This window comes from Psammomys obesus, unplaced genomic scaffold (genome assembly GCF_907164565.1).
Source record: "Psammomys obesus unplaced genomic scaffold, mPsaObe1.curated_primary_1811, whole genome shotgun sequence".
Taxonomy (NCBI): domain Eukaryota; kingdom Metazoa; phylum Chordata; class Mammalia; order Rodentia; family Muridae; genus Psammomys; species Psammomys obesus.
Window position 1 is genome coordinate 53,549,118 of NW_026585895.1, and position 15,073 is coordinate 53,564,190.

General features: G+C 52.5%; 2 protein-coding genes across 3 annotated transcripts in view; one reads left to right on the top strand and one right to left on the bottom strand.

Moving 5' to 3' along the window:
• The window catches only part of Fam163b (family with sequence similarity 163 member B), a 30,856-nt gene extending 24,741 nt beyond the window's left edge, over window positions 1–6,115 (top strand). The window contains exons 2-3 of the mRNA XM_055600435.1: window positions 3,161–3,276; window positions 3,960–6,115. Of these exons, the coding sequence (XP_055456410.1) occupies window positions 3,184–3,276; window positions 3,960–4,370 (504 nt within the window). The 5' untranslated portion in view covers window positions 3,161–3,183 and the 3' untranslated portion in view covers window positions 4,371–6,115. The remainder of the gene's footprint in view (window positions 1–3,160; window positions 3,277–3,959) is intronic.
• A 1,379-nt stretch (window positions 6,116–7,494) lies between these two features.
• The window catches only part of Adamtsl2 (ADAMTS like 2), a 31,751-nt gene continuing 24,172 nt past the window's right edge, over window positions 7,495–15,073 (bottom strand). The window contains exons 13-19 of one of the 2 annotated variants that reach the window (XM_055600476.1): window positions 14,728–14,854; window positions 13,535–13,646; window positions 13,295–13,450; window positions 12,556–12,726; window positions 11,680–11,856; window positions 8,957–9,101; window positions 7,495–8,183 (exon numbers count right to left, since the gene is read on the bottom strand). In XM_055600476.1, the coding sequence (XP_055456451.1) occupies window positions 8,065–8,183; window positions 8,957–9,101; window positions 11,680–11,856; window positions 12,556–12,726; window positions 13,295–13,450; window positions 13,535–13,646; window positions 14,728–14,854 (1,007 nt within the window). In that variant the 3' untranslated portion in view covers window positions 7,495–8,064. Of the gene's footprint in view, window positions 8,184–8,956; window positions 9,102–11,679; window positions 11,857–12,555; window positions 12,727–13,294; window positions 13,451–13,534; window positions 13,749–14,727; window positions 14,855–15,073 lie in introns of both variants that reach the window. The other variant, XM_055600475.1, reaches the window with a different exon arrangement.

A 15,073-nucleotide genomic window follows, 5' to 3' on the forward strand; every position in this document is an offset into this window, starting at 1 on the left:
ACTCTAACACAGAAAATTCTGTGAGATAAACAACTCCCTTTCTTTTCTAGCCATATGGAATGGAGAACAATTAAGAACTAAGGCCTTCTGGAATGAAAGGTTCTAACACAAGTTGGTTCTAATGTATGCAGACACACTGTAAGGACAGCGCCTCAGAGGATGGGAAAGCCAAGCAGAGGATGGGAAAGCCAAGCAGAGGATGGGGAGGCCAAGCAGAGGATGGGGAGGCCAAGCAGAGGAGTGGCGGCATTTTCTGTCCTCTCGGAGTCCCCCCTGTTTATGGGTAGATTGATATATGCTAGCTTTCCTTTGAAGGAAAGGAAATTTCATTTCCCACACTCCTCACAAAACCAGGAAGTCTTAGGAGTGGAGACGGGCTTGCCCAGGTTATAGAGGGCTAGTCAGGGGAGGACCCTGGAAGACAGAAGGGCTGTGGGAAGCTAGTAAGTCTTCAGCTGGCACAGGCCATAATGGGAATGGTCACCCTGCAAAAGAGGCCCAAGGGAGAGTCTGTGTCCTGAGGCTACGGCTGGGATCAGCACAGGCTCTGTGGGGACGAGCTCTGAAAGTGGCACACTGAGGCTGGAGGCTCCTTCTAATGAAGAGCTCATGCCATCAAGGCTGCAGAAGTCTGTCTTCTAAGCATTTATCCTGAAAAAGTCATCGAGGTTGGTTTTGCAACATCGGGGGCCTCTCCATCACTTTCCCTTAATGTCACTGTGTTGCAGAATATATATTAGACTCTAAAGGGCTTCTCTACCACAGCTAGTTCCCAAATTGAGACAGAGACCTTTCAGAGTTATAAAAGCTTTAAGGCACAGTAACTGGGCCTCTAAGCTGTTTTGCTATTTCCAAGCTGCACATCCCAAGTTACTTGCCATAATTGTTCCTGCCTGGGCTGCTTCTGTTCCATCAGGGCAGCCCTTGTGGCTATGCACTCCCACTATGCTATGTCCCTACTGTCCCGAGGCAACTTCCTTCTCTCCGGCTTCCCTTTCCTCTGCTTCCTCTCTCTCTCTTCCTCCCAGTGTCATGACCCCAAGCGCAGGAACCTAAGTTCTGCCTACTTCTCTTTTGCCTAGTTACAGGCTTCAGCAACTTTATTAGCCAATCAACTTTAAATTAGGTAGAGCAAGGTTTACATAACAAAGCCCAGTGTGTGGTTGGCGGCCATCTTGGGGGCTGATAATTACCACTAGAATACACAGTACCAGACCAATTCCCAACATCACTGGGAATATATTTTTCTAAATATAAATTTCCTGAATAAAAATAATTTGTTTGTTTCAGTCTCATGAGATGAAACAGTTCTGGAAAGAAAACCTATGTGTGGTATTAAAATTGGATACTTAATGGTGAAGATAGGACTGGAGAGATGGCACACTCAAAAAAGCCTTTGGTGCTCAAACACAAGGACCTGAGTTTTATCTCCCATGCCACCCCCTCACACAAAGCCAGGTGTGGTGTGCACATTAGTAGTTCCAGCAATGGGGAGGTGGAGAGAGGTGGATGGGGGGCATGAGCAGGTGGGGTGTGGGGGCAGGGTTGGGGCACGCTGGCCAGCCATTTCAACTACTTGGCAAATGCCAATCCAATGACAGAACCTGTCAAAACAAAATCAAATCAAACAGTGCCACACCCCACACTCAGCCCCTACACACCAGAGGCCGTCAAGAAGGCTCAGTGGGTGGAGACCCTGTGGCCAAGCCTGACAACCCAAGGTCCATCTGGGACACACATGGTAGGAGAGAGCTGACTCCCAAATGCACACAAATAAATAGATATTATAAAAATCAAGTCAAAAAAACAAAACAAGTTGGACAGCTCCTAATACAAACTGTTGGAGGTGGACCTAGGCCTCCACACACATGGCACACACACACACACACACACACACACACACACACACACACACACTCTTTCTCTCTCTCTCTAATACAGAGCTATACACGACTACACTGAAACAGTAAAGATGGCAAATTTATGTGTTATGCATTTTGCCACCATTAAATATGTAATAGGGATTGTCTGTGTTAAGTGGTGTGATATGTCAGAAATTGTACTACAGAAGAAAATGTGTAAATGTGGAAAAATAGGCAAAGAGCCAGATAGGCCGGGTCTGAAGTCAGCATTTGGCTGAATTGGGTTTGGCACTTACTTTTTGTTTGTTTTTGAGACAAGGTCTCGTGTATTCCAGGCTGACCTTAGACTTGCTGTGTTGCTGGAGTTGACTTTGAACTCTTGAGCCTCCTGCCTTCACCTCCCTGCTATGATCACAGGTATGGGCCACCACGCCCTGCTTTGAGTACATTTTTCTTTAAAGTGGGAGTGGCAGGCTAGGCTGGAAGGAAGAGTATTACAGCTTTGCTCTTGGACTAGGAAGATAGCCAGTGAAGTGCTTACCTTGCAGGCACAAGGATCCGAGTTCCACTTCCTAGCACTTGTGGAAAAGCCTGGTGTGTTGGCACACATCTGTAACTCCATTTCTGGGGAATCAAAGACAAGAACTCATTGGCCATCCAAACCAGCCCATCTGTGAGGCTCAGTAGATCTGTCTCCAAAAGTAAGGTAGAAATCGCTGGAGGAAGGACACCTGGGGCTGAGGTTGGCCTGTGGCCTCCACACTTATGTATCATGTGCACACACGTGCAAAGACGCTGTACACAGACACGTACAACAAGAGACAGGGACGGACAGACAGAGATAGAGATAGAGACAGACTAGTTAAGGTCAGGTGCTGGATTGAGGACGGCTCCGTGGTTAAGGGTACCAGCAGCTCTTCCAAAGGACCTGGTTCCCTGAACCCACATTGCAGCTCACAGCTGTTCGTAACTCAAGTCCCAGGGCAATCTAATGCGTTCTTCTAGCCACCATGAGCACAGCCTTCATGGTGTGCAGACAAAAACCCATACACATAAAAATTAAAACAAACCTCAGTGTCAGCAGACACCTTTTGCAAATGGGGAAACTGAGGCTAAGAGGTAGAGAGGGCTTGGAGGCTTGAGTCTCTTCCTGCCTGCCGAATTCAAGGCTGATATCTGGTCTGTGGTGTGCACATTCTAGGGAGTTTCCTTCTCCCCTCCCTCTGGTCTTGTGGAGTAGGGTAGTGGCTGTTGTGTAGACACGCTAACAATGCTGCGGCCTGTGCTATCTGTTGCAGGCTGTTGATGGAGAGGTGGGCGGATGACAGCCGGGACTGTGGTCATCACTGGGGGCATCTTGGCAACTGTGATTCTGCTCTGTATCATCGCTGTTCTGTGCTATTGTCGGCTTCAGGTACTACTCCCAAGGGGTGGGGAAGGGGATCTGGTTGGAATGGAATCTGAAGGGTGGCTTTGCAGAGAGAGCCCCCCAAAAACAGACAGGGCCAGCGTCCAGGATGGAGTGTAGGAGGGTATAGCCAGCTTCAGGGGAGATGCTCAGCAATGCGGCTGGGTATCTCTGTGCAGTTCAGTGGCCAGCTGCCCACTCTCTCAGTGCTGAGGCTACGGCTTAGAGACCGCCAAGGACTTAACCAGCGGCACACAGCCACCATTGAGGAGAGCAGCAGTGATAAGCACACTGCCTTCTGTCTCTGTCCCCACCTGAGCTTCAGATTCCCCAGGCCCCAGGCCTTCCTGAGAAGGGGGGAGCCTGTGTGCAAGATGCACCCAGTGCCTATAACTCAACTGTAGGATCTGAAATGGCTTATCCATCTCTGCCACTTTCACGTTTCTTAACTATCTATACCTCAGTTTACCCGCCTGCAAATTGGAAGTTAGAGTTACATTCCAGCTGTCTGGGCGAGATAGATAAGTGATGCATTGGAGGGACCTCAGCTACAAGTGGTCTTGGGTAGTTTCTGGTGGTGGTGGAACAGGTGGGGGTGACTGAGCAGGGCCACCTTGTACTCATGAGGGCCACCCTCCAGTCAACACTGGTGGACAATGCACTGTGGTCACCTGGCCCTCTACCCACAGTACTACTGCTGCAAGAAGGACGAATCCGAGGAGGACGAGGAAGAGCCCGACTTCGCAGTGCACTCACACTTGCCGCCCCTGCATTCCAACCGCAACCTTGTGTTGACCAACGGGCCTGCTCTCTACCCAGCTGCCACCACCTCTTTCAGCCAAAAATCCCCACAGGCCCGTGCCCTCTGCCGAAGCTGCTCCCACTACGAGCCGCCCAGCTTCTTCCTGCAGGAGCCAGACGACAGCGACTTTGAGGGTGTGCGCAACGGTGGAGGCCGAGTGGCTTACAGAAGCATCAGCCAGGAGGACGTGGAGCTGCCCCCCACAAGCTTCGGGGGCCTGCAGGCGCTCAACCCCAACCGCCTCTCTGCCATGCGTGAGGCCTTTTCCAGAAGCCGCAGCGTGAGCACCGACGTGTGACAGGCCTCCATCCTGCCCAGGCTCCCAGCCCTGGAGGGTCTTGAGATCATGGCAAGATCCCCATGGCACACCCTTGCCCAATGTCCAGACATCTGCTCAGCCAAGTCTTCCCTGTATCCCTGTCCTAGGGGCTCCAGGGATGGGGAACTCCCAGGCCTTCTACAGGGATAAAGCCCAATGAACCAGATGTAGCAGCTGGGGGTAGGGACCGCTGGCACGGGACGGGAGGCAGAGGACAAGAGGGTAAGGTGAGGCTATGTTGGGACACAGGGGCCAGGTCCTCTTTCCATGAAGTGAAATGTCAACCCCAGCAACTTGTCTGGCTCTGGTTTCGTGGTCTTAGCCTGTCACTCCCTCACCAGGCCTTGGGCTTCCTACCTGCTCAAGGGAGCATGGGCCTCACTGGCTGCCAGTGGCGCTCCAAGCGTAAACCTTCCTTAGAGACTGTGGACCAAATAAATATTCTGTCCCTTTCCCATCCCTCTTCCCACCGTCTCTCCATTCCATCCCCCAGCCTCTCTGTCTCACACTCCTAGGTGCCAAGCATCTGCCCCAAGCTGGAGATGCCTGTTGCCCTAGCCTCCTGAAGATGGACAAGTTTCCCTATAGAAGGGATCGGTTAGAAAACAGTGGTGTTCTTGGATGCTTGCTCTGCCCCGATCTGCTTTCTCTGGGAGAAGAGGCATAGGCACAGAGAACACAGCTCTGGGAGGGATGACACTAAAGCTTACACATCCGGCACTTATCCCTAAACCCAGTCACCCGGCAGACATCCAGTGAGGTTTCGGGGGCACTGGAGGTGGCTCAGCTATGCGCTAGGGGTCTGAGACTTCGACTTGCCATGACTTTTAGGCAGGCTACCCTATCCATGTGCTTGTCTCCCCGTACAAGCAGTTTGGGTATGGGGGGCTGGCTGCAGAAAACCCTTTGAACTCTGGCCCTCAGTGGGAGCTGAGATCCCTGGGGAGAAGCCGAGCTATAGACCATATACTTCCTGTTTCTTGCTTGGAATAAGGCCACAGGCCCAGCCAGGCAGGGCTTGTTGCCCCTGTGTGGAAGCCTCCTTTCTACCCATGCTGCTCCAAGTCCTCATCTGGCTGAGGAATTGGTGCCCCAAGCCCAGGACCCTAGCCATCAGGAGTACAGTTCTCTGCTCTGAAAGAGGCACCATTCTTGACAGCAGAGCCTCAAGAATCCTTTCCTCTTGGGGGCCTCTTTAATCCCCAGGCCCAGCCGTGGAGCTCCAGAGGGGAGAAGTGCCCCTGTGAAGGTGCCTTCCTATAGGACAGTGGCCACCCCCGAGCCAGATACCACAGCAGGGCCCTCCACCCTTTCTACAGGCAGCTGAACCATGCAAGTGAGGATCTGCTGTCTTTGGCATTCTGAAGTTTTTCTCCTTTTCTTTTTCCTGCCTCAGTCTGGTCTTGCTAACAGAATCCATCCTTAGAATCACAGAAATCCTCAGCCTACCCTTTTCCCATCTACTTCCTTTGTCCCATTCTGCCCCATGACATCTGTCCCTTGCATTGCTTGGGGTATGGGTGAGGTAGGGAGGGATTCTCTGGGCTGTTCTGTCTTTTCCTTCTACCCCCACTTTCTTTTTTACCTTCACTATCTCTGTATAGATCCATAGACATCTTCAAAGTGAATTAAGCATCCATCTCTACCACTCACTCAACACCGCCATGGGACCTGCCAGGGACCCACACAGCACCCTGAAAAGAGTAAAAGCCAATAAATTTGTTTTCCCACAGCATGGTGTGTGGCTGCTTATCCATCCAATTTACTGGGCACCTTCAGGCACAGACCCTCCCTGGAACAAGACAGAGTCCACCTCAAGCTGCTGAACTCCAGCTATACCCAGAGGGGCTGGGAGCAGCTCTCAGGTGGGGTTGGGGTGGGGAGGTATCAGAACAAGCCACCTTTGTTTTCCAGTGCCCTCAGTAGCTTTCATAATTAACCAATATGGAGAAGAGGCTGAATATGATGGGCTATGTTGCTTGAGGACAAGTGGCTGACTGTCCCTGAGCGTGCATCAGTGTAGCGGGTACTCACGATACCCACCTCAGAAACTAGCCACTGCTGGTGGCATGCTTGACGCAGAGCCTGGCATAGGTAGGTGCATAAGAAAGGAGCGTGGGATGAAGTGAGAGGAGGAGATAAGGAAGGGAAGGAGCCTGGAAGAGAGTGGAGGGACTCAGGTGTGGCAGAGGCCCCAGCTCTTGAGACACAAGGACACTGCTCTATCTGAGCCCAGCTGGTGAGCTAAAGTACAACCGTCTCCCAAATGGCTAACTTCTGTATTTGAGGGACTAAAATAAGATCTCCAGGGACAGCTGTTCTGATTCAGCCCTTGTGTACAGGCATACACAGAAGCAACAATGCCCTGGGCTGTGTCACTGCCTCAGTTTCCCCCCAAACCCTAAGCCCTTCAGGAACAGAGCCTTTTGGGCAGACTGACCCCAAAGCACAGGAGATAGCCACCAGGCTTCCTACTACTTGTCTCCAAAGGACTCCTCCAGGGTGCTGAGACTGACCGATGGTGGCCATCTCAGATTCAGCCCTGTCCTCCCTGCCCTCCTGGGCACTGTGTGTGCACATGTGCGTGGGGGTGCGTGTGTGGGGGTGCGTATGAGTGCTGTTTTCTTTTTCATTCTCTTTCACCCTCCCAGTAGCCCCTTGTATGTCTGCACCCACAAGAAGCCCCCTTGATGTGGGAAGCTAGGTACGTGGCCCTGAAGGTGGTCCTTGAGAGCAGTAGATGGCCTTACATGACACCTTGGTGGCCCTGTCCTGTATCTTCTAGCCTTCCTGTTCCCTCTGCTCCTCCAGCATCTCTACAGCCCTGAGTTCCATCCTGGCCATGAGCTCCAGACCCGGGTCAGCTTAAATGGCTGGAGATTCATGCCAGTTTCTACTTCAGCACTGTCCTGCTGCCCACAGTGTCTCTCCTTGTGCACTCCCTGCTCTTCTGGTTGCCTTTTGTCTACTTTCTATACCCGACTGCCTTTTTCCTATCCATCCTTGCACCTGCTGTCCAGCAAAGGACCCCACACAGCCTCAAAGCCCCTGAAACGCCCACCATTTCTTCCCAAAGTGACTGAAACCCCAGCGTGCTGCCATAAATACAGCCACTTTATTAAAATGCACCAGTGAGTAATGAGGATGCTGGCAGGGACACCACAGGAACAAGGGTCGTCCCTCCCGCCTAGCACAGGAACACCAGGAGGGGAGACACAGTGGCGCTAATGTCTTAGGAAGGGGTACCTTCAATAATTCAAGAAACAGGGCAGCCTGCACTCCTCAGATGACCCAAGGCCCCTCCTCACCCAAGGCAGCCAAAGAAGGGAGACTCTCTCCTTCCTAGGTCATCTGCAAGTCATCTTGAGAGAGTTCTGCCACCTCAGAGAAGGGCCTGGAAAATTGGGCAGGTACTGCCTACTCTGATTTCTGGACTCTGGGCCCTCTGGGGTGGACATAGACACAGGCTCCTGTCTTCCTGCAGCAGGATGGCTCCACCTGAGAAGGGGCCTGTAGGCACTGGAGGCTTTCTCCTGAGGCAGAGACAAGGCCACAGTCCCTTCTTGTCAGTTATGCTTCTGTGTCACATCTTCACAGCCCAAATGCCCTGGAGGGTGGGTGTCCAAAGAGAGCCCCAGGCTGGAGTGCTCATGTCTCAAGGCTACAGCACCAGCTAGGAATGAGGAGGCCTGCAGGAGCGACAGCAGGCTTTGCTGTAGTACCAGTGGCCACAGAGGTTCACTTTGATGGCCAGTGCGCAGTTGGTGCCCGGCTGGTCCTGGCAGCTATCATCTGGGGATGGGACACAGTACAAGAAGAAAGGATGAAATGCCAGAAGACTAAAGGAGAACAGCTCCCAGGGTTCCCAACTCTTGCCATATTATCTTCCCAAAGGCAGAATCTCACTAAGGGCAGCCCAGCAGACACACTATGAACGGGTAAGCAGAAAAACCCTGCAGGCTTTGTCCAGGGCCCAGCTACTATAGATCGCCAGTCCTGTGGCTCAGCTGCCCCTTTCCTAAACCAAATCCCTCTCCAGGAAAGTATGGATCTAAGTGATTTGATCTGATCACCTGAGGGATAAAACCCTAGGATTTGGGGGGTCTCCAATCCCCTCTAAAAGTCCAAACACCTCCAGGGCCCAGGAGTTCCTCTCTCTTTGTCTCAGTATTACCAAAGAATAATTCACCTTCTACAGTTGGCATCCACTTTGGAGACCAGATCTTGTTTGTCTGTCTTTCCAGGTTCCCAAGCCAGAGACCATGCCTGAGACCTCCCTGCCTCCTGGGAGTTAGTACCTAGTGTGCAGACCAGGTCATCTTGGTCCCTGGTCCCACAGCTTCCTCCACCACATTTCAGGTCAGAGCTTTTTCCAAGACATAGGTCTCTGCATGGGCTCCTTGAACCCCAGCTAGTCCTCCCTCTTCAGAGAAGACCTCTCCTGTAGGCACATCTGTGTCTCTCTAGCTGTTTCCCAACAGATGCCTGTCAGTCCTCTAGAACTTGGCTCTGCCCACAACTCCTCTAGCCAGTCCCTGCCCTGTGCCCAGCCTCTCCCTTCTCACCTGGGGGCTCTGTGGGACATGGCTGAAGGTCACAGGCTTGTCTGCCAACAGGCTTTACCAGAGGGTCACATCCGCGGACAATGTCGGTTCCCTGGTAACATCTCACGTCTCGCATCCTCACACCTACCCCACATGTCTTGGTGCACTGGTGTGGAACAGATAGACAGACAGACAAATAGGTGCATAACAAGGCTTTCCATAGCGACATAGATAGGAAATCTCGTTGCTCAGCACTCTCCTTTCCGCACCCTAGCCATCCACAGGCTGGCCAGGACACAGCAGCTCCTTAGAACCTAGGGCCTGAGCTGGGGTTGAGTAGAGGTAAGGGAGAGAAAGGCACTGTCTGGCTTCTCTGCCTCAGTTCTCCCAGCTTCACAGTGAGGGGGTGGCCCCTCCTGTGACCTGCTGGGTGTTCAGGTTCCATCTGTCCCAGATTAGTGACACAGAGAGTTTGCCATCGGCCAATCAATGCAACTTCCAGAGCCATCACTCTGAGTCCAGATGTTCCCCTCAGAAAGCCTGAGCTACCCAGAATACCAGGGACATCTGCTGACCCCAATTACCCTGCTATCCCCCTGCCAAGATCCTGCAGGCAGTGGTTCCCTGAAGTGGTGGCCCCACATCGCCCAGGCATGCCTGGGACCTGAGGTATGGGGAGGCCCCTGCCCCAGGCTCACCCCTAGTCTGGTTACCAGACACAGAGGAGCTGATGAAGGCTGGCAGAAGGCCACCCGCCTGCTCACCCGCCCTGAGAAGAGAGGCTGGCTTGGCACAGGCACAGAGGACACTCTGCCTTTGCAGATGCCCCTGAAGTTATTAAGTGGACTCCTGAGAGGTCCTGGTACCTGCTGCTCTGTCCCTGGAGAGTGCATGGAACACAACATTAGGATAAACAAACACTGAGCTGATGTGTCATGAGGGGGCGGCCACAGAGAAGGGCACTGTCCCAGCCAGGGCCTCAAAGGACAGATTCCCACATGTCTACCACTTGTATGTTCCAGGCTGCTCCTGCTAGCTCCTCAGGGCAATATGGGAAGCACCCCTCCCTCTTGGCTGCTTTGGGGATCCTCCTTATTCCTTCTCCTTCCCAACCATTGTCCCACACAGTCCCAGACTTACTAGGTTCTGGCTACACAGCTACCCTGAGACCAGTGTTCTTCTTAAAGTACGTGAGTTGTTGGGTGCCCTAGACCACAGCCAGACCTCCAGATATGCTCAGCCAGTTCAGAGAAGACCTTCATTCCAGAGACACCTGTGTGTGTCTCTCTGCCTGCTTCCCCTAAGGATGCTTGCTGGCCCTCAAGCTCTGCCATGCACCCTCTAGGCAATCACAGCCCTACTTCCCTTCCTTCTTAACTTGGGGATGCTATTCATTAATGGGCACTATAGTGTGTGTGTGTGTGTGTGTGTGTGTGTGTGTGTGTGTGTGTGTGTGTACAGAAGAATCCTAGAGCTGAGACAGGCAGCTGCTGGAGCCTCACCCCACAGAGCCCTTGGACTTTCAAGTCTTGGACTTGTAGCCAACTCATCCCAGCAGCTGAGCCTAGGGAGGACCTACATGTTAGGATCTTGAACATTATAGAACTCCACATTGTCCCTAAGCATTCAGAGTTAACCCAAAGCCACAGGCAGCTGGAGACCCTGGGTTGTCCAGCCTGGCCACATGAGTCCTTTCCTCAGCCTGCCCAGGAATGCTTAAAAATGGCTCTGAGTTCCTCATGTCCTTACACAGGACAGACTGTCCCTTGCTATGGGCAGACATGGAGGAGGAAATAATATGCAGATGTTGATGTGAATTAATAAAAGCTGTCATCTAGGTGTGACTGCCTCTGTGATGTTATGACGGCTTGGGGTGCTGACAAGCCCCAAGGACTCCAAGGCAGGGTGAAGAGCACCTGAGGTTCAGTCACTGCTCTGCCAATCAGAGACTACACAGGGAGCCCCTCCCACCCTGCTACTCACTTCCTCTCTGCCTGCTAATCACTAGCCTGTGAGCTGAGGCTACTCACACCTCAGGCTCCCTGCCCTGGGCTCCTGGGCCTCATGTCTAACACACTTCAAACTCTGCCCCCAGGTTGGAAAGCTCTCTCAGCTTCAGTTTCTTTCTCTTCATAAGTGCTAATTGGAAAAGAGATCTGGGGACAAGTGCTGGGCCACAGCTGCCCTCAGTGACCTCTGTGACAATGAGTGAGGGCTCTGTTTTTGCTTCAGAGATGAGAGCTCTATCCTGCCTAACATGCTAAGGAGTCTGTAGAAGTGAACAGGGCTCAGGGGTGTGCCAGGACAGTTTGCTGCTCTGCCCATTGATTCAGCGTCCTAACCTAGGTCTCACATCCTGCCCCTGTATGCCCAAGCCTCATGTTCCTGCTTTAGCCATGCCTCAGGCAATCCTACCCTCTGTGTCTACCAGGGATTTGGGCAACACTGTGGAGCGCACCAGGCATACTTTCTGCCACACACACCATTTACAAGCCACTTAAACTGGAAGTGACCAGGCCCAGACAGGCCCACGAAGAGTTGCAGAGACACCAAGGTAAGATCAGAAATGCTTCTGGCAGCTTTCTACCAGCTCATTTGTAAGGATCCAGGGACAAGCACCCTGGCTGACTGAGGCTCAGAGGAAGGCTTGACAGACATGGGCCAAGATGGATGTTCTGTGATAGGATCAGAGCCCAGGCCTGGTTTAAAGCAGCCTCGCCAGAGCTTGTTGGGTGCTTGCTTACCTCTGACCAAGGGCTGGTGTACCACTTGAAGCAAGGTCTCTCGAAGCATGTGCTCTCCTCAGGGGGCTTTCTGGCTAACCCACACTCAGGGCCACTGCGCATCTGAGGCTTCCCATTGGCCAGCTCCATGCAGAGGACCAACCGCTTTTTCACGCCACGCCCACAGGTAGTGTTGCACTGAGAGGGGCCAGACAAGATGGGGCAGTGACCAGAAGGCCAGGGAACCAGAACCCTGACCACAGCACCTCTGCTGCTAAAGGTTTGGTCAATGATATTTGGGTGAAAGTATAAGCACTTTCAGCTGGAGGATTGGCTGAGAATTCTTCGGTAACCATTTGGCCCCATCCAGATTTGATCAAAAGCAATTAGGCCCCAAACCATCTGTTTTGAAACAAATTGGCTAATGTAATTTGGCCAAGGATGATCAGGCCAAAATCAATTGAAAGCAATTTGGCTCAAGATTATTTAGTTAATAGTGGCTGCCTGAAACCATTGACTGAGAGCAACTGTCTGACATGGCAAGTTGATGACAATGACAGGTTGAGAGAGAAGACAAACAGGTGATGATAACAAAAGGTCATGAAGGCCCCCATGGGCTGAAAGTACGTGTGGCCAATACTCCCTGCCTCTGGCTTTGTGTCTACCAGAACAGGGCCCAGTAAGAAGGCAAAGAGGACCTGCAGATACCCCTGAGGGGGGAGACAAGAAGTGGTTTTACTTTCTTTTTGGCTTTTTTCCAAATTAATTGTAAGTCAAATGTTCTTCATAGGGTGTTACGGATTTATCGTTGTGACCAGCCATTGACACTCAGGCAAATTCTCCCCCATTCCCTTTGTGATCCATAAGGAGGCCCTATGCAGGCTCCTGGGTACTCACCCGTTCCCAGTCCTGAGCCAGCCAGTGTGCTGGGCAGTTCTTGTCCCCACAGGGGTGGATGGCCAGAGGCTTTGTCTCCATCTGGCACTGGGCCTCGGGGACCACACGTCCGTCACTGGTCTTACAGTACACATGCCGCACGGTGCGGCCCTGCCCACAGCTTCCACTGCACTGCAAGAGGAAACAACAGGGGCTGCTGGGAGGGTAGCAGGGACATGCTGCAAGCCCCGACTGCATCATCCCCAGAGGAGAGAAACAGCCTCCAGGGCACTGTGTGGAAGCAGTTGCCACAGTAACCACTTTTTAAATAACCTTTTGTTGTTGTTGTTGTTCTAATTACAAAAATAACATGCTCAGTGCAAAACACACACAGAGGAAAGCGCAGCTCAAAAGGTCATCTAGGCCCACCATCAGAGAGGACCCTACCTTGCATATCAGTAGCTCTGTTCCAGATAAGAGAGACAGATGGAGACAGAGACAGGGAGGGAAGACAGGCAGAGAGACAGAGAAGGACAGAGACAAGGAGAGATGGAGTCAGGAGGGGTGGTGATGTCCACTCTTGTTTCTGGACAGGGGTTTGAGTTCCTAAAAGACTGGAAGGGAGGTCATTTTACTCCTCTTCTCTTGCCTTTACTCCAGATAAAAAAAAAAAAAAAAAAAAAAAAAAAACAGACATAGAAAAGCAGTCCTCAGGGTCAGGGTCCCATCACTAGCCCCACGCCCTGAACCTGCCCCTCACCGGTCCCCAGTCTGAGACAGTCCACTGGCGGTCACAGGGAGGCCCTGTGCAGTTCTTCTCCCCCACAGGCCTGGTGCTGGGGTCGCACAGCTTCTCGTCCTCTGAGCAGCGGATGTGCCTGGTCACAACACTGCGCTCCCCACACTTGGCCGTGCACTACGAGGAAGCCAGGGTGAGAAGCATCATGATGCGTCCATTCTCAGGCCCAGGCCGCCGCCCCAGCGTCTGCTCAATGCTCACCTCTGACCACTCGGACATCTCCCACTGTGGCCCACAGGCCGGGTTGCGGCATGTCTTGCGCTCCTCAGGCCGCACAGCCTCCGTGGCTTCACACAGGTCACTGTACACAGAGCTGTCAAAGCCAGGGGACAGCATCTTCCAGCAGCGCACGATGCGAAACTGATGGCCCTCGCCACAGGTGCGTGAGCACTCACTCCAGCTGCTGGTCTCCCACCTGCCTCAGGAGCGAGGACAGCCCTCAGTGGCCCCAAATCACACAGGCCAAAACAGACTGGAAGGAGGTGAGACCCACCAGTGGGGACTGTGCCCATCATAACTTGCGTTAGATAAACTAAGTGAAATGTTGGGGGAATATCCTGCAGGTGTCCATGGCCTTCAGGAACCTGTCACTGTCACCCTCACCCCCAGGCCTTCTTCCTTTGTCCTTTCTGTCCCCTGCTCCCATGCCTTTCCCACTTGCCACTCTTCAGGTTCACTCCAGTGTCCCAGAGCCCTAGCCCAGGCCTCACTTGCCCTGCTGGGTGATATAGGTGACTGTGGCCCCTCTGGATTCTGATTCTTCAAAGGCAAAGGTGGAAATGAAGCAAAGGTGTGTGTCCAGCTCTATACCCAGAGAAGGGCCTGTCCAGTGCGCAGGATGACCACCCATCTCTACCTCCTCTACTGAGTGGGATTATAAAAGAATGGAGTCCTCTATGCAGGTCCTCTGAGAAGATGAGTGCAGGTCAGCTGGTTCTGTGTTCTTTTGCTCCAGAAAGGGACAAATGCCCAGATGTAGTAGCCAGAAGTAAAAAGGGAATGCGACCATGCCAAGGATCAAGAAACACATGGCTTCCTGGAAATAACACCCAAACTCTGACTGCCTTGAGGACAAGATAAGAGACATGGGGTTTAGGAAGATAGGTTCTACTCACATCCCAGGGAAGCAATCCTTCTTAGTTTATAAAGATCCTAATTGCACAGCACAACCTTGCTAAGATGGCCATCTAGTACAGAGACTAATGTGGAAAGTAACTATGGTGGAAAGTGTTTAGTGACCATCCCATGTGCCCTGCTATGCTCCCCACACATAGCCCCAGAGCTCAGCTCACACAGAGCCCTAATGTGAGCACACACACATGCACACACACACACACACACACACACACACACACACACACTCTGACACCCAGTTGGTGCTCAGGGACAGGTACCTGGGCTGGCACTCCCTCCCAGCGCAGAACTCGTGGACAGGCTCAGGACGAGTCAGGGCATCACAGTAGCTGTCATCCACTTCAACACCGTCATAGCGAACACACATGGCATATGTGGACATGACTCCTAGATTCAGGACAAGGGAAGGGTCTGTAAACTGTGTGACTAACAGTGAGGACCTTGTACACCTGCAGGTCGGGGAGCCTTGTGATCTTGGATGGGTCACATAATCACTCAGAGAGTTGCTTCTTGGGTTAGGGATGGTAAAAACCTGGAGTTGGGGGGGGCGGGAAGTTCTGTGAGCTGGAGTCTCTTTCTTTGCCCAGCCCCTCTATCCCAGCCCAG